Genomic DNA, 25,062 nt, shown 5'->3' on the forward strand with positions numbered 1-25,062 from the left:
CCCTCAAGGCAGCTCTGAGGAATGTTCAACTTTGAAATCTGTGTGGAAGCCTCCAGGATTCCTCAACCCTGCCTTCTGCATGCTGATAAGATCACCATCAATATGGATGGTGCCAAGTTCTGCAACAGCTGGAGCAATAACCAGACCATCTTGAAGCTCAGAATGCCCGAGAAGCAACTTTTGTGCTGTGGTATGTGAGTAGCACTCTGGCACCACTTCTCTGTCAAGAGAAAGTTTTAAAACTGTTTTTAGACTTTTGTAGTCTTAAACCTGTGATGGGTAGTATGTGATCTAGCCTCAGACATCCTTTCCTTTGTCTTTAATGGCAGTAAAGCTCCTTAATAACCACACCCCTTTCCTAACTCAGCACTTCAGCTTGCCTTTATTTTAACCAAACTATAGTTTTTGAAAAAAAATATATGATTTGTGTTTTGCTCTGAGTTTTCGCTAAGAATGGATAAAAGCAGCCAGAAGGATTTTGCTGTAGCCTGAGTGCTGAGCTGTATTGAAATGTTCACCACTCTATTAATATGTCCACCAGTTTTAATCTTAGCTTCTCATGGTTATAGAGAAGGTGAAAAAAATGTAGACCAGTTCTTCACTATTAAATAGCATGAGTGAGGTATAATCTACTTTGACAGACTCTTTCTTTCCATATGAAAGACCATGACCAGAGTCTTTGCTGTCTATAATCATAACAGTATTCTGATTTCCAGAGTCCTCGCCAAACTTGCCTACTAAGTTCTACTGATACCATCCTTTGGCTTCAGTAACTCAATCTCTAAATGTTGCCAAATTCCTCCCAGACATCCAGTCCAAATCTTCTGAACCACATTTCCAGGAATAGTTACAGACATCCCCCTACACACCAAACCACCCAAAACCTCCACACCCCACCCACCCACCCACATACACACTTCCAAGATGCTCATTATCTGTGTTAGTCTGCTCTTTTATACAACACTAACCTAGGAAAGCTCATCTTGGCTCATGATTTCAGATTTATCAGGTCATGCCTTGCTGGTTCTGTGGTTTCCGGGCCTGTGGTGAAGCAGAGAGTCATGACAACCAGGGCACATCATGACAGAGTGGCTCATCTCAGTATATTCAGGAAGCAGAAAGAGAAACAGGAAGGGGCCAGGAACAATAAATAAAACCTTCAATGGCGTGTCTCCAGGGACACGTTCCTTTCCAGCTGGACTAAAGTTCCCACCACCTCCTAAAATAATGCCACTGCTTGGGGACTAAGTCTTTAATGCACAAGCCTATCCTATAGGAAACATTTATATTCGATATCTAACATGGAGAAAAATATAAACAGAAAATTTGCCTGTTAGAGAAAAATCACCAAGTCATTGTGGTTTCTCTTCTCCAAGGCTAACTTTGACTTTCCCCGGCTGCCTTCATTTTTATGCCTCTCTCCCATTTGATCAGTTTTTGTTGTTGTTTTGAGACAGGGTTTCTTTGTGTGGCCCTGCCTGTCCTGGAATTCACTAGGAATGACCTTCCTAGACCAGGATGGCCTCATACTCAGAGATCCACCTGCCTCTGCCTTCCGAGTGCTGGGAGTAAAGGTGTACACCACCACTCGACACCCATTTAATTAGTTTTTACCTGACTTTGAAAAAATGTTCGTATTCTATTTCTATGCCCATAATTAAGTTCTACATTCTAAAAAGGCCACTAATGGCATTTAACCACGTACTTCTAAATGCTTCAAGCCAATGAAACCCACAAATAGCCTGAATTTGTTTCCTTTCCTTTTTTCTTTCTCTTTCTCTCCCTCTCTCTATCTCCCTCCCTCCCTCCCTCCTTCCCTCTGTTCCTCCTTCCTTTCAACAAGAGTTTCATTATGTAACCCTGGCTGGCCTAGAACTCTTCATGTAGACAAGGCAATCCTTGAACTCACAGAGACCTGCCTATCTCCCATGTGTAAGGACTAAAGGTGTGTGCCACCATGCCCTGACAAGAGTTTTTTATTTTTATAGTAAACGAAAAGGTAGTCATTTAAAAATATTGGATTTGGAATTTCTTTACACAGAAGACAGGAGGGACTGGGGAGATGGTTCAGCAGTGGTCAGGCAGCTCACAACCACCGGATAAATCCAGCTCCAGAGGACCCGAAGCCTCTGCCCTGTACATATGTGCACAAACTACACACATGCATGCACAATTAAAATAAATCTCTTAAAAATTTTTAAAGGAACTCTCAATAATTTTGGATTGACATACCCATGTAGACATGAATATATTTTCCTGAATAACAGATGGCATTGTTCAGTAACTTCCAGTTTTTCTTAGTTCCCATCATCCCGTTTCTACAGGAAAGTGAGGTCCAGGGCTGTTTATTAGGCTTGTCTTATTTCCTCTCACCCATCTTCTTCAAATTCTTGCAAACTCTCCTTTTCCTCGTTAGGTTTAGAATTTGTATCCCTTTTTAAATTCATTTATACTTGGCAAACCGTACAACTAAAAGTAAACACAGGGCCAATGAGATGACTTCTCTGGTAAAAACAGTTGCTGCCAAGCCCAATGGCCTGAGTTTGATTCCCCAGGCCCCACATGGTGGAGGGAGAGAACTGACTCCTGCAAGATGTCTTCTGACCCCCTCACACATGCTGGTGCACCACCATCCACAAAGACATATTTTTAAAAAAATCATTAAAAATGTAATAACAGACACAAATCATACAAACTTTTCTGCTCCCCTCACACGTAAGTTTAGCAGAGACACAACTAATGCAGATGAGTGATTCTCTACAAGGGAAGTTGAGTAGAAGAAAATGATGACGGAGGACAGATGTGCTGGCAAAGCTCTCTCACGGCACACTTAGTAAAGACCCGCTTGGAGCTCAAATATCATCTCTAAGAAATTTGAACGTATTGAGTAGGTAGGAAATGCCTGTTTGTAGGTAGCCATATAAGAAATTTAACCTTCTCCCAACATTGATCCTGGTGTGTGGTTACCCAGGAGTATTTGAAAATATGTCTAGGCATGGGACCACATGGCAGAGGCTGATCTTCAACCCATCTTAGAAACTAGATTTTTGTTTTTTGGTAACACTCCGGTCTTTCAGAAGAATAAAGACTATGTGATCTTTTGCTGGCTCATATATCAAAAGGAGACCTTGAGTGGAAAGCTTTTCACGTCTGTTATTTCATTCCAAACAAATCCAAGGAGAATGCAGAGTGGAGAAATCATAGGGATATGACAAAAGGTTCCTGTAAATGCCAATAAAAGACAACTGGGTCCAAGTTAGTTAGGGATGTATGGCACGGCCTTGCCAGGAGGAGATTCCTGCTCAAGCACCCTGTGTACATTTTATGTATTTCAACTAATTATTTGATATCTAACAAATTCAGTTACTACAGTTGTTAGAGCACTAAAAGCTGAACCTGTGACCTTTCTTATGCAAGGGAACTACTTTTCCTCTGAGCTCCAGTCCCAGCCGTAGTTAGTTATGGAGGCGTTATGATAGGGCCCCTTGTTAGGTATAGCTTTCCTTTCTGTGACAAAAGACCCTGGAGAAACCACTCAAGGGAGGAAGTGTCTGTTCGGACTTCCAGTGTGATTATTTTGGGGGAGGCCTTCCATCATGAGTGTGGGAACAGGCAAGGCGGCAAGGACACAAGTTGGATGATTTAGTCACATTACATCCCTGGTCAAAAAGCAAAGAGTAAGCAGGAAGCCATATCCTTCCTTCCTGGGAAACCTGGAATTCAGCCCAGGTAATTCGTGACTTACCTCCTGAAAGGCTGTGCCTCTGAAAGTCCCCACATACATCACTACCAGCTGGAGACCAAGAGTTCAAACATTTAAGTCTAGAGAGCGGAGGGGTTTACCTTCCAAACACTGCAGCACACACCCGGACATCTTCCATTGCTCCATCCAGTCACGCAGGCTCTTGATAATGTCTGACAACCTATGATGTACTCTCCTACAACTGAGAACTCTATCATGGTATGGATATGTGCTACTATTAGAGTAAAAACTTTCAAAGTAAAACTTTATTTCTGGATCTCCATTGACAAGAACATAGAACATTTCCATTTTCTATATGCTTGTGCCCCAGTAGAATCTTTTGATTTCCCAGAAGCCACTTGCAGGTCCATAAAATCAGAAAACATGCTTAATTATTGTATCCTTATTTTGTACACTTATGCATTATAGTCGATGTTTGTCACATGTTACATAAACACATTTGGCTCTAAATCGTTGTTTCTTAGTCAGACTTTCATGAGACGACTAGCCAAGTTTTGAAAATTTTCAAAGAATGGGAATTCTGTGAAGGATGTGGTTCTGAATGGAATGCTTAGGAGCAAGTGGGCATTTCCTGTATCTTTAAAAGTAAGTTCTTTATAAAGTACCCCTGTCTCTTCACATCAAATCTCATGTGGTGCCTTTGTGGGTGAAAACATGTAGGTTGCAGACATATACCAGGTGATGCCATGAAGCCACCTTGCCTGTAGGACCCCTAACCTATTGAAGTGAGTAGTCAATTAAACAGTAAATGGTCCTGGTTTAGTGGTTTGGTTGGTGTTGTCATGCTCAGCCATACCTTGACTGAGTCAGAGTGTAAGCATGGATTTTATCAAGTCTGCACTGTCCAGTATTCTGTGATTAATTGTGGCGCTGCATACTGGGTATGATTTATGACTGTGACTCTGTTGTCTGGGGCAGTGACACATGGAAAATGCCACTCACCAAATGGAAGTACATTCTATCTACAGCCAGTAGCTTGCAGATTATGGTCTGGGCAAAGTTTTGCTTTAGATTTTTAAAAACTACATTAATTTGCATTGTATGTGCTCACATGCTGGGGAGCATGTGTAGAAATCAGAGGACAACTTTAGGAGTGATTTCTCTCCTTTTACCATGTGGGAAAGGGAGATTGAACTCAGGTTGCCAGGCCTAGCAGCAAGTACCTTTACTCCTGACCCATCTCTCAGGCTACCCTTCTCTGGAATTTTGAAGAACCTCCAAACAGCATAGGAACCCAAGCTATGTACTGAATGATTCACGTGTCTGATTGAGACCCTTTTGTTTAACTTCAAAAGGAACAAAGACCACTTCCAGTTGTTTTTTTTTTTTTTTTCTAGTTCCTTCTCTTTTAGAGAGTGACCACGCCAATCATTTTTCAAAACAATTTTTAGGCTCCAGTGCTGCAAACAGTGGCAGGTGGCATTGGATGGCACTGCCCGATTAACCTCTTAGGAAGCCAAGGGTTCCTTTATGCATCCAGGCTTGCTGCATTCTCATCTGTGACTCTATTAAAATATGCTTTTTATTTTTTTTCAAAAACAATTCTATCAAAAAATAGTAGTTTGATTGAGAAAGCTCAGCAGGTAAAGGGACCTGCTGACAACCTGGCAATCTGAATTCAGTATTGGAGACCTGCATAGTAGAGGAGGAAACTGGCTGCATAAGTTGTTCCCCAACCAGCACATGCACAGCATGGCATATATGTATGCACATACCCACATGAAATTAATAATTGCACAAAAGACGTTTATTGCACAAATTTCAACAAGTATTTTGCTGCTGTTTTACCATATAGGAGCAAGCAGCCTTAACATTTTTGGATGGTGGAAGTTTATCCAGATCTGGATATATATTTTCTCCCTGTTTATGCATATGTAGATAAGCATAGCTACAGTTTTATGATTGCCTATATATACTCCTGCTATTTAGAAGTTACCTTTATCCACTAACATATTGTAAATAAATTTCCCAAGCCATTGAGGACTTTTTCAACATCAGTGTTTGATGTCTCTAGAATAATCCATGATCTAATTCTAAAGTTTATTTTAAAAGATACGGTGAATATTCATTTAGAAATATATTTGTTCAAACCATTGGTTATTTTTTTCTTAATAGTTTTTTATGAAGTGGGCTTCAAATTGGACAGATTTTTAAACCTTTGAATATATATTTGACAGGATATTCCCTGAAAATTAGTTTGTAATCCTGGCAGCCATACACTGCTTTTAGAATACAGATGGAGAATGATGTAAATATGAGTCTTATGGGTTTTTTTTTGTTGTTTTTTTTTTTTTTTTTTTTTTTTTGAGACAGGGTTTCTCTGTGTAGTTTTGGTGCCTGTCCTGGATCTCACTCTATAGACCAGGCTGGCCTCAAACTCACCTAGATCCGCCTGAGTCTGCCTCCCAAATGCTGGGATTAAAGGTGTGCACCACCACTGCCCGCCCCACATTTTAAGCTTTTACTGAGGCAGTGAGACAGCTCAACTGGCAAAGTACTTGCCATGCAAGCACTGGAACCCAAGTTTGGATCCCCAGTATCCACATCAATGTGGTCACTAGGGCTTATGGCTCTACTCCCAGTGCTGGGGAAGCAGAAACAGAATTTCCCTGTGGTTTGCTGGACAGCCAGACTATCCAAATCGATGAATGTTGATTCTAGTGAGAGACCCTGTCCCAAAAACTAAGGTGGAAAGTGACTGGGGATGATGCTCAATGTTGATCACTGACCTTTGCATGTAAGTGCCCACATGTGCACACATCTGTGTGTAATCATCCACACATACAGCCCTCCGCCCCAATCCCAAGGTGAGTGAGAACAGCGTATACATCCTTCAGGCCGCTGGACTTCGTAGCTGAGGGTAGTGCTTCAAGAAAGGGTGGCCCTTTTAATCAGCAGAGGCCCTTTCCCAAAGGAAGGCGAGAGTTACACTATGCAGAGGTGTTTCCTGATGTTAGCGACTCGTGGCCTGTCTGCGTGGCGGTCATGTGATCATCACTTTCCTTTTCGCACTTAAATATCTTCAGACTTGTCAAAGCATGCTGCCTGCTTTGCAAATGTGTCACATCAAGCTTGAAAGTTTTCAAAAGCTCTTTCACTTAGTTGTGCTTCCCATAACTGTTTGAAATCACACTTGAAGAAAATTGAAGGGAAAAGTGAATTTTTCCCCTTTATAAAAAAGGTCATTTTGAATTTTAATTCCAAAGCAATGGAGTTTGTGATTTGAGGCAATTAATCACATAACCAGAAGCCTGAAAAAATAGGGATTTTGTAAGATATTTCATCAAAGAAATAAGTTTTCATAACAATTTCATGGAATTTATGCAGGTGATGATATATTAAATCCAGCTTTACCAGTGTCATGTCCATTCAATAGAGAAAATGGATCATGACATCTTTATCCCTGCAAAGGCACAATGGTACTCTTGGTGATAATGGCAGGCTGTGTTCCTTGCCAAGGGTTACTGTATACAAGCCACGTCCCCTTTCCACTTTATTTTATTTTATTTTATTTTATTATGTGTTTTAATTTTATACATCAGCCATGGGTTCCCCTGTCCTCCCCCCTCCCGCCCCTACCCCCACCTTCTCCCCAGCCCCTCCTCCCCATTCCCATGTCCTCCAGGACCAAGACACCCCTGGGGATTCATTTAAACCTGGTGGATTCAGTACAGGCAGGTCCAGTCCCCTCTTTCCAGATGGAGCATATGTCCCTGTGTAAGCCCAAGGTTCCAAACAGCCAGCTCATGCACTAAGGACAGGTCCTTGTCCCACAGACTGGGTGCCTCCCAAACAGTTCAAGCTATTCAATTGTCTCACTTATCCAGAGGGCCTGATCTAGCTGGGGGCTCCTTAGCCATTGGTTCATAATTCATGTGCTTCCATTCGTTTGGCTATTTGTCCCTGTGCTTTTTGCAGTCTTGGATTCAACAATTCATGCTCTTGCACTCCCGTCAGACCCTTTCCACTTTAAATCTGGATGGTAGGCATCAGCTATCCTGGTTCTTCTAGAATTTTCCCACTTGTAACACAGGAATTCCACCATCCAGGGAAAGCCCTACCTGAGCCCAAAATACTACCTGGTTTTAGGGATGGATATGAGAAGTTGGAGGAAAGCCCAGGATCCTACCCCATCTTACTTGCAACAAAAATTTCATGACTGAAAGCAGCTCTGACTCAGGGTTGGATGGATCCCTGTGGTTTATCTCCAATTCTTAGTCCCCGACACTGGCTCATGTCTTCCTGTTGATCCCTGTAACCATGAAGACATTTTTCAAGCACGTTTTCTTCTTTTTTTAATTATTCAATTTTTAAAATTTATTTTACATACCAGCCAGTTTCCCCTCGATCTTCTCCTCCCATTCTCTTCCCCCACCTCCTTTCTATCCGCTCCCCCCAGCATCCCTCCACTTCTCAGGAGGAGTAACATGTCCCATGGGAGTAAACAAGGCATGGCATGTCAAGTTGGGCAGGACTAAGCTCCTTCCCCACTGCATTAGGGCTGAGCCAGGCATCCCACCATTCAAAAAGGCCAGCTCATGAGCCAGGGACTGATCCTGCTAATACTGCTAGGGACCCCACAAACAGACCCAGCTATACAACTGTTACCTACATGCAGAGGGCCTCGGTCAGTCCCATGCAGGCTTGCTAGCTGTGAGTCTAGAGTCCATGAGCTCCCATGAGCTCAGGTCAAAAGACTTTGAAACTGGGTGGAATATAGTAACTATCAAAGCTGTTAGCATTTATTACTACATTAAGTTCCATGCTGTTCTCTGATAGTAATGAGTACTTTTAAGGAGCAGAAATAACACGTGTCATGTCCTGCTATTAGCATTATTGGAGCAGTAGAAATTCCAGCACCCACCGTTTGCAGGGTCAGGAAAAGCTATTCGGCCAAAGGGTGCCCACCTTTGAGCAGAGCTCCTCCACCCCTTCCAGATGTTTAGCTGCAGCATCTTCTCAATGTGTGCTCACGCCTCCTGTTACAGTTAATGGAAGTTACACATGTGTGCTCACCAGGAGGAGAAAAGCCTTTATCCCATGTCAGGCAAAGACCCGTGATCCTGAATCTCTTTCTAAACTTCAGCCTGGAGGAGAGCAGTGCAGGGAATTGCTGCCTTCTCACTGTGTGAGCTCCTTCAATTTCCTTTTAATTGGAGCCTGCAATCCAGATCCTCGTAACTTCAGGGGGTGAACAATATCAATTAAGATCTGGGTGCTTTCTAGGAAGTGTCCAGTTCAAAGAATACATTCCCTTTTTTTAAAAAAAAAGAAAACAACAACAACAAACAAAAACTCAGTGTGGCTATTCGCACAGCACATGAGTGGCCTAATGAGTTCATATTTGCTTCTGAGGTTTTGAATTTGCAAGCCACACTGCTGAGAAAGTGTGTGAAGTGTTTCTCAACCACTACCGACTGCTACCATGAGCTGACGGGTTTAATGTACAGGACAGATGAATACTTGAATGGTCAAAATCCTAGAACAGCGCATGCAGCCTTCAAATTTAGTATCTTCCCCTTGTTCGGGACATTCGTTTCTCCCAAGAATTCTTTTTTAATGTGGGACTTCAATTTATGTTTAAGAACTAGTAAACTCTAGCAGTTTGACAGGCATTCACACTTAATTCTGTGCATTAAAGCAGCAGCATTCTTTTCCACAAACATCCATTGTTAGGACAATGCTCTCAGACAGAATTTATGAGAAATGGAATTATGTTACCAAGGAGATAGCATTTACTATAATGAAGAGTAGATCCTAGAAAATGGCCCCTTTTACAGCAGTGCGGAGCAGAGCCACAAAAGCAATTGATTGGTCTTGGCATTTAGTCTTATATCAGCTGTGTCATCCATAGCTTCAGGAGTGAGAACACTAATCTAAAGTGACATTTCTGTTCTGGCGGGCTTTTCTGCCCTGATGAAAGCAATTACTTCATCCCTAAATGATAATTTGCGGGAGTTTCAACCACTTTAATTGATAATTTTTTTGTTGTTGTTCTGAGTTCAATTGTGAAGTGATTAGCTGATTTGGTAAATAGAAATTTGAGGTGTGAAATATACAAGCTGCCCCAAGGTAAAGTGCTGTTTATTGGGTGGGGAGAAATTACTTGATAAAGCTGCAGTTTTTTTCCCTTCATTATGGAACTGCTAGTTGTGTATGTTGAAGTTGTAGGAGAAAAAATATGAAGAACCAAACACTTTGACCCTGGAGATTTGGGGCACACACGGAAGCTGACAGTGAATAGCATGGTCCTCCTGTGGTTCATTCAAGGGTTATTTGAACCAAGGTGAACACTAGTTGCAAAGGGCCGAGCAGAGTGCTCAGCTTTTCCTATTACTGTGCTAATGACTCATTCTGAAATAAAAAACCCTCATATTTAAAGTGTTAAGAATGAAAATGCTCATTGGCTAAAGCCAATTAATTTAATTATTAAGTTCAAACATACACAAGACGTTTTCTGAAGAGGGGGGAGGTATTCAGATGAAGGCCTTTAATTACTCTTTTGATCTACTTTACCACAAGTCAAAAGGGCCACGATTATTCCATCAGAATATATCTTAGCTTAAAAACCATAAGCATGCCTCTTGGTTTTGATATTTTATCAAATGTTAGCAGCCACAGATTTTTTTTAACACTATTTAAAAGCAATCAGTTTCATATTTTCTTACATGTGGAAAAAGAATGGTCATTTCACATGTTAAATGAGAAAAATAAAGCAAGAATGAAGGTCAAACTGATTTAGCACATCAAACAGTCTTTGTCAGCCGAGTTTAATATATCCTGAGTTTGTGGAACAAATGAAATTTTTCTGCTGTTACACTTTGCTTCCAAACAACCACTACAACTGGTTTTATATATTGTGTGCACATTAGACCATCAAACAGTGCATCTTTACTGACGTGTTGCTGTGGCAATGATCTACAGTGGCAATCTGCCATTTATATAAGGGCAAAATGTGCATCTATATTTAGTTGTGAAATTGGCCTATTATACTCCTGATGTTTACAGAGGCTAACATAAATTAATGATGACAGCTATGAGCGGTGCACTAGTTACGCAGCCAAGTTCTTACCTTGAACTTGAGGTTCCAGTTTTAACATCTAGTATTTACTACCCAGCTTGCTTCATGTGCTAGATAAAGATTTCTGAAGTGACTACCGTCTCTTGAAGAATTTTAAAATAATCCAATTTGTGAGCTTTGTCGTACATATTCCTGCTAAGTCAAGGTTGTTTGTCCACTTCTCAATTATACTACCTCGTATTTCCATTTATTCTAAAAATACACCGGAAAGAGTTTTTATTCTGCAGCAAGCTGATTTGACTGACTTTGCATTTTATGCACTGTCAGCGTGAGGAGGACTGTTTTACTAACAGTCATGAAGGAAGGGCCAGCATGCTTACTTACAGAGTCCTTGTCTATTTTTCCCCAAGAAGCCTAATTCAGCTCATGTCCGAGCAAGTGGAGGTGCTGGAGAAACTGTACATTTCACCATTAACTCTGACCAGAGAGCTGACAGGTGTGCCCGTGTTCAAAGGTTCATGAGTTAAAATGCTGGAGCCTTTGATGAATTTTTGATGGCTGCATTTTTAATACAGGTCTGTCTTCTTCCTTTGAGGCTGCATGCCAGATTAATTGATAAATAGTAGGAGTCTGTAGTGCTGGGTTCTCCTAAGCAAAACAAGTAGGAAAATCCATAAAATCTTGCCAGCCTGGCTCCTTAGAAGTACCTTCTAAAGGCAAATTTAAAGCTGTTTCCACCCCACCTGTCCTCCCTTACAGTGGGAGAACCAAACCCTGTCATGTTCTTTTAGAAAGGCTAGATGTTAGGTTGGAAAACTTTCCAGAAGGTGTTCAGACTGAGGTTTTCATATAGAGGGGTGTCATTGTATTGGTAATGTCAGTAGCAAAGGAGAGTGACACATCTACATTACAAAACAGTTTGGAGAAACATGACTCTGAAGAGATCTCTGCCGAGGAGGACAGTGCTGATTTCCCATGTTTCCCTTTTGATCTCCCAGGACTGTGACATTGACTTTTGTCGCTGTCATTGGCCGCCATGGACACCCCATTGTATTAGTTGGGTAATAATTTCAACCATTTTAATGACTTTGAAACCAAAAGGAATCAATTTTGCAAGGCTAATGTTGATCAACCTCCAAAGATGCCATTTCTCTTGAATTTAATGAATAATCAATTCAAAGTTTTATCTTCCCCTGTAATGAGATGAGCAACCCAATCAACAGTCCATACTCACAACCAGTTCGGTGGGTCATTATCAATGTTATGACATTGGCATTTGGATACCGACAGTACCATTTTCAAATTGTGTTTTGATTCTTCTGTGTCCCCAGTTTCTGTATTAAAGACAATCTCTCATTTGGCATGACCCTCAATAAAGATGCTGAGAGCCTGATTCTGTCAAACTTCCTAGTTTCATGAGCTCTCCGTGGTCCTGGATTTGACTCTGAGAGAACACTCAGATTGTGAGTTTTGGGAGGTATTTTGAAAGACAATCTTCCTTCTAAGAGAACCTATGTGCACTTTGGGATTTAAAATTGCCATTACCATTTAAGATTTTTCCATACGTATTTTTGATCTCCCTGAGTAATCTATTCTCTTCATAGTTGTTTGCATGTTCATTTTTTTTATAAATGAACAAAATTATTTCTCCTGCAGCTGAATACCATGTTTTAGTGCACAGAAAATAGCTACTCATTATCCTATTCAGAAACTTTTTACAAACATTCAAGCTTACATTATTAATTATACATGTGTACATGTTTATTTGAATACCTCATTAGGTATACCTGTGGCATATGATGGGTAGTTCCTAAGAAGAATAAATATTACACAGAAAAGAAAACTCAGTATCAGCAATAAAAGGGTATTGTTTTACGCTTGTTAGTAAAAGAGTGTCTACATTATAAATGAGCATTGCGGACGTTCTGAGAATCAAACTATCCATGTGAAATAAGATTAGTCTGTCATCACACATGTCTAATATAGTAACTATAAACACTTCATCAATGTTTTACTTTATTTCTAACAAATACTTCATAGTAGTATCACCCCATTTCACAGATACGAAAACCCAAGTCATTAGAAGTGAGCTTTGCATAGTTAATAAAGAATTGAACAAGAGTTATCATGAAATATTCTGGCTGAGCGTTCCATGTTCTAACAAAAACTGTAGATTTTAGCATTAGTATTGCCCTTTCAGTTGGGATGATTGGACCCATTTGAAAATCTGAAAATCGCATATCTCTTCAAAATTTAACATATAAACACAAATTCGCGTTTAATGTTTGGTGGAAAGATATATGTATATGTGTGTTAAGGGTGTTTTTTTTAGTTATTGATTCATCTTGTTATTTGTTCATGATGATAATCTTTGCTACAGATGATGGGACAGTCACCAAAGAACATTGATATTGTCACAAAATTTGCTGAGGTTTAATGGGCACTCATTTCTTCTACCCAGAAAATCAAATTGAGCACAGTAGAAAACTGGGAAGTTTATATCCAGGAAGCAAATAATTGTGGATCTGAAGTTTTGTCATGATTTTTTATGACATACATATACATCATTGATAGATAGATATATATTGATAGATATAGATACACACACACACACACACACACACACACACACACACACACACACACCTAATCCATGCTGCTTTTGTATTTGAGAAATGCAGCCAAAATGTTTTGTCTAGAAAAAATATACAGAAACAAAGTTTATTTTTGGTTTTAACATGGTCCTTAATTCAATTTGAGAACTGATTACAGCTAGGCTCTACTTCATAAAGCTGAGCAAAAGATTAATCCGCAAGCTGTGTTATTGTCTTAAGATGTTTAGTTTCATCTATTATACCCGAGTCTCAACAGCCTTTATAATCCTTTGACTGTATTTTATTGCTGTTGCCCTCAAAACCAATTACTACTTATTATATTATTATAGACACAGTGCTGTCATTCTGAAAGTCTTCTGAACTATAGTGTCTGCATAATGATGTGATGTGGGAGTCATGGAAACCCTTTATTATTAAGATAATGGCCAGAACATGACTCCAGTAGGGGGATATTGTGTGTTAGAGTTGGGGAAGCAGAGGTGAGAAAGCAGCAAAGAGAACAGGGAAGTAGGGTGTGTGCCTCTGTGTGTGTGTGTGTGTGCTGGTGCCTCTGTGTGTGTGTGTGTGTGTGTGTGTGTGTGTGTGTGTGTGGAGAGAGAGAGAGAGAGAGAGAGAGAGAGAGAGAGAGAGAGAGAGAGAGAGAGAGTTTTTATTGCTTAGTGCTAGTGTGGAAAAGTGAAATGCAATATTTAGGCAAAGGGTTCAGAGCTGCCAGTGTCTGTCTACTCCTCTTCCCTGATGGGGAAAAGGGTTTTCCCCTATCAACCCTTTGGAAGCCACTAGTTGGTGTCTATGTTCTTGTGGTTTGCTTCTGGTGATAGTTTTTACTGTTTTAATTAAACCATGTTTTAATGATTTACTTATTTTTATTTTAGCATAGACAAAACATTAAAGCTGTATGTATTTATAGGTACCATGTATAATAGTCAACACATCTAGGCATTGTATAACATTTAGGGTTTGGGGTTTTTTTTTTGTTTTGTTTTTTTTTGAGGGGGGCCTTTTTCGAGACAGGGTTTCTCTGTGTAGCTTTTTTTTTTCCTTTCCTGGAACCCGCTTTGTTGACCAGGCTGGCCTCAAACTAACAGAGATCGGCCTGGCTCTGCCTCATCAGATTAAGCATTCATCTCTTTAAAACTTCATCATGTCTTTGTGGTGGAAACTTTCAAAATCATTTCTTCCAGTTTTTTTTTTTTCACAGCATTCTATTGTATATACTTACCACACTGTATGCATGCACCCCTGACACTGTGTTCTTTGTTTCTAGCCAACCCTTACTTAGTGCCCATCCATCAACCTTTCCCTATTCATTTCCCCCTCTTCTAGCATCTCCAGCCCTCATGAGGATTAATTTTTCCCCTTGGTTTATTGACAAGCCTATTCATTAATATCAATTTCAGAATAATTGCTTAATCATCCACTTTGCTTTAGTTACATGGAAAATTTTCTAGTGTAAATATTAGGAATATTAATTAGATAATGAATGAATTCATTTATGATCATTTGGGTGACAAGGAAAATTACACATAACATCCATGTAAAACTACCTTCAAAATTGGCCTCCCCAGTTATTGCCCAATTGTAAAATGAGTAACTGATCCAAATTTGACCATAACATATATTATTATTGGCATGCACAGTTAAACAAAAGAAGACTTTAATTAGTTAATATATTAAAATTTTGAAAATTCCTTAACAAAAACTTAGATTTTTTTTAAAATCTAGAAGTGACAGTACTGAAAGTCTGGCATTACCAGTGAACAGCTGGAAACATGCATTATCTCATAGCTAGGGCTGTTGGCTTCTGCTTTCCCTAGTTCTTGTCTGTTCTCATCAGTAACTGAAAGTCCCTTCCTTAACCTTCAAGGGCCTAAAGACCTCTGCTTTGGCACTCTGTCATGGGCTCTTACTGCACCAAGAAAATGTCAGCTCAACCCACCTTCTGAAGTAGTATTTAGTTATAAGTACACAAGGAAGCAACGCACTAACTCCAACCACTGTACTGCCCCCTGCTTGCACACAGCGAAGGATTTCACACAAGGTGAAATCCTTGATGTTTTGGGCATAGCCCATTTAGCTGTTGTCAGATGCGTTAGTTACACTGTGTAAAAGGAGGCCTAAGACCCTCTGGTCTACGATCTTAGCCTGAATCCTGGTTATATTTATATTGTGTCAGATGGTAAGACATCTGTCCTTACATAGTTTTCAGTAAGCCAATATTGAACATTTATTTATAGCTTCTAATAGATGATCAAGATGTTTGGAAGAGTATATGGCATCACATGTTTCTGTCTGAGTTACCACTTGAATCATATTTCATAACAAATTTTTGTTAATTAAATGACTTAAAATGATATTATTTGGATAATATATTCATTGTTATATATGCTACATTATATATATTAACCAACTTAGCCTATATGCTGGTTGGGATATTAACCCAGCAAGTATCATGGCATTTCTTAAACTACACAGATTTTCTGTAAGATCTTTTAGGTGTATGAAGAGCATGAATTTTTCCACTGTAAGCAATCCATGGCTGCTATAATGTAGATTGGCCAATTATTCTCCATTTTTTATTTATAAAGAGTGGTGCCATAATGCTAAAACCATTCTGATTATTCCTCTGGACTTTCTTCCTTCTTTGTTGCTCTTTTTATTTAATGGGAATCCATGGTAGGGATTTGAACATTGAAAATATCTCCGTTCAGGAATGCAGATAGTCACCAGTTATTTTGTGAGTTCCTTGGGGCTGTAAATATATCCCGGTTAGTCATCATTGGGGTCTGAGTTTGAATACATTGCTCATCATATGCAAAGCAGTAAGAGTGACTCAGAGGAGATGACTCTCCCATCAGACTGTCCCTCAGCTTCAGTTGTGCCAAATCCTGCCCTCAGCAATGTGAGCACACTTCAAACAGAAATGCACATGAATAGTTAAAGGAAAATTCTGGATACAACCTGTTGCCTCTTCTGTGAAGCAGTATGTCTATAATGTCTATAAATTTTAATAACCCAGACAGAGCTTATCTTTCAACATAAAACTCATGCTATCATGAAGTTTGGCTTTTGGGGGCAATATATTCTCTAGTATCTCAGAGACTATCCCTATGCTAATGCAGTATAATTTATACAAAATTATAGTATTCTCTTATCAAGTGGACATCGACACATTTTGAAATCCATATTTTCAGTGTGATGTTTTCTTCATGTTTCTTCGATTCAACCTTTGTTGAATTTGCCAAAGTGACTTTTGTCCCTGTTTACCTTTGCTCTACAAGATGATGACCGAAACAAAAATTCCAAAATGTCTCCTTTAGTGGTTCAAGATTCCCCTGGCAGCAAAAGTTGAATGAGACAAATCTTCAACTTGAGAATGGGTGTAGGAACACGTGCCACACAGACTGAGTCTTAATGGCTTATGGTTATAACATCAGGCCTCGCTTGTAAGCCTTATGTCTTAGAAACAAGGGCTGTATTCCAGTGCCTGGACAGCTGGAAGAGGGAAATGTTGTCACAAACAAAACACAATTTTATTAGTCATAACTGAGTTTGTGACAAGAGGCCACCATCAACATTACTTGAAATTCATCTATCTATGGCTCTTGAATTCTAAATTCATTTTTGGTATATTTTGGGTGGCAAGGGAATAGACGTTAAAGAGGACAATCACATATACTAAATAGTCCTTTCCCACCTCTCTGCTTTTAGCTTACAAGCACTGAGAAAGGAGAAATCCAGAGATGCTGCACGCTCCCGCCGGGGAAAAGAAAACTTTGAGTTCTATGAATTGGCCAAGTTGTTGCCCCTCCCAGCAGCCATCACCAGCCAACTGGACAAGGCATCCATCATCCGACTCACAATTAGCTATCTCAAAATGAGGGACTTTGCCAACCAAGGGGACCCTCCGTGGAACTTGCGGATGGAAGGCCCTCCACCAAACACCTCAGTAAAAGGTAGGTTGTAGGCCACTGCGTTGTCTGCATTATGGTGGTCTGTTGTTGTCTCTGAAATGAAATGTTCACCATCGTCCTTTCTTCTTTTCCTGCATATCAAATCCTTTAAAGGGATACAAATGTGGAAATCTGAACTCTGCATGAGAAAGACACCATGCGAAGGTGAAATAAATCTCTTCTATTTCTATTTGATTTTCAAAAAGTCTGTCCGCCTAAACATTCTTTGATTAAGATTACATAGGAGTTAGGATGAAATAATTTACATATGTGTTCAAATTTATGTTATGCAAATACATGCACCTTCTTGACAGTTGGCATATAGGGATCTTAGCTAATAGGTGGAGCTAATGTGTTTTTTGTTAAGTAAACAAAGACAGAAACAGAGCAAGACCCAACCAGAGCAGGTCTTTTTGAATTAATGATTTTATTGACCCTGAAAATCAATCCATGTATTAATTTTTCATGTTTCTCTATGGACATATTGACTGAAAGTTATGAATATAAACATATATTTGTTCTTCAAATCCTTGACATAGTTACTCTTAAGAATATTTTTAAATGGTAGTCCTGTCCCTCTGATGCTTACATTCCAGAATTTTCTTTTTGTTCCTGAAACCCCTAATAATTCAAGGCATTTTTAGCATTCAAATATGCATGAATTGATTGATTTATGTATGGTATTGACCACTGATTTTCTTCTCCTAAGGGCATCTCATTCATAGCAGATGACCTAAGATCATGAGATACCTATGTCCTCATGTTCTAACCTTTATATAGAACCTTTGCAAGCATGGGATAAAAATGGACTATTTAGGGAGGTACAAATAAACTGTTCTGTGGGAGAAAGGCAAATTAAGTTAATTTTCTTGAGATTTATTTTCATTATTTTGATTATATGTATGTATATGTGTCTGTATGGAACCATGTACATGTGAGTGTAGGTGTCCTTGGAGGCTAGAGGCATTGGATCTCCCTGAGCTGGAGTTACTGGGAATTGTAAGTTGCCCAGTGTGCTGGGAACCAAATCCAGTCCTTTTGACTGATGAGTCTTCTGTAGCTCCATTTTATTTATTTATTTTTTTTGGCAGAGGGGATGGTTAGGAGTAGACAAAGTCTCACTATGAAGCTGTACCTTGTCTATAACTCACTGTGTATACCTGGCTTGCTTCAGACTCATGGATATCTGCTTGCCTCTAGCTATCAGGTGCTGGGAGTAGAGGCATATGCTACCATGGCCATCCAAAATAATTCTCAGGTGATTTCATACTGTCAGCTACCTCTGGAGAAGTCCTTGTAGCTTTAGCTATGTTTGGAATGTTTTAGAAAGAGTACTGGTGGGTGGAATCTGACCTTTCTGACCTGAAAGGTCAGAAGCTGTAACTGTTTGTCATTGCATGCTGAGATTTGTGATCACATATGTGTGAATCACGTAGTTTGAAAATCCCCAATCACAAACTGATGAACTTAGAAGTTCTCTGATTCTCAGAGTGCCAGTATAATGCCTCAATGAGAAAGCTTTGTTGTATACCTGTATGAAATTATTAAGAATAATATATAAATTTATATCAAGGTGGTGTGCATAGGGATATATGAAAAAGCCAATGAATTTTGTATATAGACATGTCTCATTTCTTTAAGATATTTCATAACCAAGGATTTCAAAGTCTGAAATCTGTGACATTTCTAGCTGCCAACATTATGGATAAGGGAGACAGACTCCATCTGTACTTAAGAATTGTGCTCTTAGGAAAGGGGGAAGTTGACAGAAAGTCCCATGCCTAAACAAGAAGTTGTTTGCATTTTGACTCCTGCTAGGAAAGGGAAAGCGTTTTCTGCAATGGAGTAGTAATTCTGAGTGTATCAACCCCATGCCCAGGAATCATTGCCTAACACAAAGCAGACTCCATCATACTTCATGGGTTGTTTTGTGTGTCTTTTTTTTCTTGTTTTGGTTGTAGTTTGCTTGTTTTTTTTTTCTCTTTTTTCTTTTATTTTGAAGTTGAATGGGCAAAAAGGTGATACGAATCTGGGAGGTGTCTGGGAAGGTAAAAATATGATCCAAATATATGAAAAAATAAATAATAAAGATAATTGTGCTCTGATTGTGAAAGGAAGATTAGAATTTGGATCCCTTCATGTTGCTTTCCTCTAGAGCAGGCTTGACACACTTGTTTTTAATAAAGGATCTTAGAGTGAATGTTTTTGCCTTTGGAATCTACTTAGTCCTGCTTATATACCATGAGATCAGACACAAACAATATTTAAAGGCATAGATGTAGCTGTGTTCCAGTGAAACTGTATTTACAAACCACAAGAAGCTACTGCTCAGTTGGGCTCACTGGCCATAGTTTGTAGACCAGTGTTCTATGGTCCATGACTTTCAAAGTCTGAATAACACACACCCAGGGCACTGCTCACTGGTAGGATGTCAACATGATGAAAAAAAAAAATGAAAGCACATTCCAGTTGGCTGTTCTGCCTTTGAGAATGTAGACAGCAACTTGGTGGCACACTGATGCGTGTTCAAGATACCAAAATGTGCATATAATTCTAGTACATGTATGTTAGATACATTGTTTATTTCTAGTTCAGGCATGGCTATCTTCATGTCTCCTTAGAACCATGTGAAATGAACTGATGAGTTCAGTGAGTCAGATACCATACAATGTGAAAGTACATTATTTAATTTGATTTAAGTTAATAGACTTGACTTATTTGTTTGGCTAATTATAATTTATTTCCATTTTGAAAGTGTTTAAAGTGAAAAGGCTTTCTTGGTAGGGATGGCAGCCAGTAGAGCAAAAGAATGATGGCTTTGTTGTCTGTCCATTAAGTTCTGGTGTGATGAAATTTTGGAATTGTGGTCCTTTTCAGATGCAAACCTTTGAAACACATAGACATATTGACTTATTTTACTTAGATGAGAGATGAGTTTACAGCAAACTATTGGCAGATCTAAGATCCAGTGTTCTTGCCTTCCATATCATTGCAATAAACAATATTCATTTTGCGTTATCCATATCAAACATACCAGGTGAGTATTTTGTCAGGCTTAGACAATAACTACTAATTGATTTTACTTTCAGTCAGCTCGGCTCTGTCATTACCAGTTACAGTTAAGATGAACATGTAAATAGAGCACGCTCACATCTTCCATGAGTATCACAGTCTATGCAAGGATGTGAGGTACCACTGAGGAAAGCAGGGACGTTGTGAGGGCTGCTGAGGAGCTTGCAAGGGGATAACAGGTCTTCTTAGTTAATGATGATAGTTGGGCATGGAAATTGATGCGTGCTCATTGCTAGTAAACTTGCAATAGGCTAGAAGTGAAGAGAGAAGCACAGTGAGTCTATCTTGTCTACCCGGACTCTCAAGTGTTTCCAGGATGCAGGGGCACTTTCTACAAGCTGGCTCTGCTATAGAATATGTGCATAGCTTATTGCTTTATTCTAGTTCCTTAATGCAAAACTGCTACTCATTCTGATCAAACAGTCATGAAACAACAACATCAAAAGAGATTCATTTTAATTTATTAAGGTCTTCTATGTTGTGCCCTTGAAGAAGTTCATATGGATAAACAAGCTTATATAAATAGCCTGCAGCATCCTGTGAAGTGCAGTTCATAATCCAACAATAAAACAGACAGACATTATACTTTGTGCCTCTCCAAACAGCCTCTTGAATAAACCTAAAGGCATTTTGAAATTTATATGAAAAGTACTCACACTGTGTAGGCAACAGTTTTTTTTTTTAATGTGATGAGTTGATCATGCTAATAATTAAATTTCAAAGCTGAAATTTAAATTTGCCCCACACAACTATGTAGAATTTTAATCATTTTAATTTGCTGCATCCGAAAGGTCTTTTACTCTGCCCTGCATTCATTACCTCTTTTCTTAGCAGTCTATAAAGGTTGATGAGTTTGTTGTGTGGTGTCCATTGTATACAGATTCTTAGAAGTTACGCTTGTGGGGAGAACACTCAGGTGACAGTGTGGAATATGTCCTGAGTCAATTACTTCCTGGAAATGATATGTTAAGCAATTGGAACGCAACAGATAGTTTTTTCTATTATTTTAGAAATATCTGTATTGTTATAGTAGAGATCAAATCTACAATGAACATTATGCATTATTCACAAAATGACCAGGCGTTCTCAGCAGTGTTTCAGCTAAATAACTGATGATTGTAACCTTTAAAGAAATCTCATTGTGGTGACTGTTGGTAAATCACTTCTCCATTCATAGTAATCTCTATTTAGAGGCTATCTAGAAACCATTACATCTTTTATTAATCTTAAAAGCAATAGCTGCTGATTTGACATTTACTAAAACTAGATAAATTTTCTGTCTTTCTAATATCATGGACTTCAGTCAATTTTTGGAGTATGTCTCCTGCAACTCAATTAATCCTGGAATATTTGCCATTGTACACTTAAGTTTTATTTCAGTTTAAACATTGCAGATTTTAAATGATAATTTGCCTGTGTGTGTGGCAGCCAGTGATGCTGAATATGTAAAATATATGCCAGCCTCAGTCTCTGCAGAGGAGAAATTGGAAAACAGAAAAGGCAACTGTGGGTGAACACCAAGGGAGCCCCTGGGAGGAAGAGCTTTTCCATCTTTATGAAATTTTAGTTCACTGGAGGCTGAAGAGATGCTTCATCAGTGAGTAGCACTTGCTTGCTCTCGCAGAGGACCCAGTTCGGTTCCCAGTACCCACATGGCAGCTTGTAAACCATCTGTAACTCCCGTCCCAGGGAGGGCCAACACCCTGCTTCTGGCCTCCATGTGAACCAGGCATGCATGTGTTGTCTGGACATACATGGAGAGAAAACACTCACATTTGTAAGATTATATATATATATATATATATATAATATTTTAATACACACACACACACACACACACACACACACTTCACTGATTCAGGCATCTGTTGGAAATTAAGCTGTTTCTGGGGGGAGAAAGTGGCAGGGCTCTGTTTTGAACATGGTATCTGTCCTTATTCATTTACCACGCTCATATGTAACAGTGGTGCTTAGAATACTCATTTCAAGTAATCATGTAAGGTATTTGGGTGCAGGTTAACCTACTGAAGGACATTAAATTGCTGCTATGATGGTGGTCCCTCTAACTCAGGGGAGCATTTTATAAAGTATATTTTGATTTTTTTGAGAGGAGTAAGGCTACTAAGATGATCTCAATGATAGATCTTCTTAGTCTGCACAGCTGGGAAGCCCTTCCAGTTCCTTCCCTGGCATTTTGGTGGGTGCTGAGATGTCTTTGCTGCTATCAGATGACATTCGTGCTTGGAGGCAAGGTGCACATTCCCCTTCCTCAGAAACCTTACAAGATGAACACTATTTTGTTATTCTATACATGCAGCATGTGGCATCCCTTGTTTTCCTTTATACATAAGCAAGGGGTTCAGGACCAAGACTGAATTCCTGTTACATTTTAAGTAGAAGCTTCCATAGAGCTAGGCAAATAAGTTTAAAAATGGGAACTTGGTACTTGCTTGGCTCTTGTCCTTGCCTCATCATCCTCGTGAGATTAAGGGGCTTACTCTGGTACCTAGTTCCATCTGCCTCAATCCAAAGTTGCTTGTGACACCAATGGAAACCTGTCCAGGCACCAAGCTGCTAGTGTTTGTTGCTCTTTGTTTGAGGAGTGTATGCCAGGTCTTAGCAGCCTGAGGAGACATTAATATTATTTAATTGTTGTTCTCAGGTATACTTCCAGGAAGCCTTTTGAGTGACACAGCCCTGTCCTTTCTTAGATGTAGGTGAAGTTGCTGTTTCCTAGAGGAGAATATTCAAGGGCTTATCTTTGATTTGATTTGATTTCACAGTTGAACCAGCAATGTGTACATTGCCCTGCTCCTTCAGGCCCATCCTCTCATAGAGGGAAGAGCAGGCTTTCTGACAAATGGGGACTTAATAATTCTTTTAGAGTTTCACACTAACATGAACAGTTTTATTTTGCCTACACACATGGACTGTGATGTATGGAATTATAACATAATCTAGCATGAAAATACGTGGTGTTGCTAGGTTTGGTTTGTTTGTGTTTTTTGCTCTATGCTACTGTCAAAGAGTTTGACTCCTTGGCATGATTTCCTAGTATATCTGGAGTGATTGAGCATTCAGAGTTCCCTTCAACCCCCAACCCTGACACAAAGCTTATTTTTAAGAGTTGTCACTGAAAGTGTTGGACTATCAGGGTGTGCTCATCAGTTATTTCTGGGGAAGAACTAATGTCTTCTCTGTAGTGTAGTTTTGAGTCAGAGCAGGACAAGTTCCATGACCATTGGCACTCAGTGGACCCCTTTTTGGAAGATACCACAAAGAAACAATACTAAGACACGGGTACATGCTAAAAACATGGGAGGACTTACTGGATTATTCTACCCTATTGGGTTAGTTATTGTGCCCAGTTTTTGTCTTCTGGGTTTGGCTTTCTTTTTTCCCAAAGGGGAAATTGGTTATCTGGAGGGTGGGGAGATTTCTAGAAATGTGAGCACAGTAATGAATATGAACCAATTTCCCCTCTGTCTACCCTCATCTCATTTTTCTCTAGCAATAGCCAATGCTGCAAGCCATTTGTGTGTTCTATATATTTCACCATTAGACTGGAATGCTCTCTTTGTAGGAAAACACACACACACACACACACACACACACACACACACACACACACACACACCCCTACTTTTTCCTTATCCAGATCAAGTGCCATGGTTGGTATCCCTATGACAAGAAACAAACTAGCAAGAGAACATTAGCAAACATTCATTTAATCAAATTTGATGTGACCCTGGAAGTCTTCAGTAGAGAAGGCCTGAAGACATGCAGAAGACTATGTACTCACATGCCCGGGCTCCATGAAGACTGGATAGCATGTGTGGATGTGACTAGATGGAGGAGTATGTAATAGGATGAGGGAAATTCCCTCTTTCTTGGATTCTTCTGAATTCTTCTCATCCCATCTGTTGAACAAGGGGCATAGGGACAGAATCCTACCACTTAGAGTCTTTTGGGACAAAGACAAAGAAGGACAGAGAACATCTAGTTTCTGTGGCTCTTCTAGTCTCCTTCACATCAAGGTTCTGTGCTTTGGTGTTGGTTTCCTGAGCTCCCTACACCTGAGGAGTTTGGTGTGCTCCTGTTCAGCATTTGAAACCCAGTTCAGAAGTCCCACTCTTGTGTCAAATTCTCTTCTTTCTGGGTCATCAGCTATCTCTGTGAGGCACATTTCCATTCTTTTCATGCCTTGTTTTCGGCCTATAATTTGCCCCTTTACCTGCCTGTGGACTGGGGCATGAGCTCATGGAAAACATGGTCTAACTCCTTGTGTTCATTTGAACGTCTAAGAATACAGGTTTGTTCCTGGAAGAGTACTGACTTTGTTTGAGGATTGAATCGTAATGTAGATTTCTGTCTGCAGTTCTAAATAGCACCAGTGAAATGCTGTGTTTGGGCAGGTGCGAGTCATAAAATCGGAAGAAGAAGGAAGAATGGGAAAGCTGGAGGGAGAATGACGAGGAAGGATAGTGTGAAGTCAAAGGAAAGCAAAGGTGTGGAGCAGGCATGAGAAGGAGTAGAGCCCTGTCCCCTGGGCTCACTCTCACGTGTGGAGGGACGGGTTGAAAATGCCATGCATACCAGTGTGTAACCTGAAGCCTGCTCAACAGAATTCTGTCTTTT

General features: G+C 39.7%; 1 protein-coding gene across 6 annotated transcripts in view; it reads left to right on the forward strand.

Annotated features, from left to right (window-relative positions):
- Positions 1-25,062, forward strand: part of Npas3 (neuronal PAS domain protein 3) — an 836,969-nt gene that overhangs the window by 239,685 nt on the left and 572,222 nt on the right. For 5 of the 6 annotated variants that reach the window (XM_036205806.1, XM_036205807.1, XM_036205808.1 and 2 more), the window contains one exon: positions 17,111-17,355. In XM_036205806.1, the coding sequence (XP_036061699.1) occupies positions 17,111-17,355 (245 nt within the window). Of the gene's footprint in view, positions 1-17,110; positions 17,356-17,466; positions 17,518-25,062 lie in introns of all 6 variants that reach the window. The other variant, XM_036205811.1, reaches the window with a different exon arrangement.

Source organism: Onychomys torridus, chromosome 14 (genome assembly GCF_903995425.1).
Source record: "Onychomys torridus chromosome 14, mOncTor1.1, whole genome shotgun sequence".
NCBI lineage: Eukaryota > Metazoa > Chordata > Mammalia > Rodentia > Cricetidae > Onychomys > Onychomys torridus.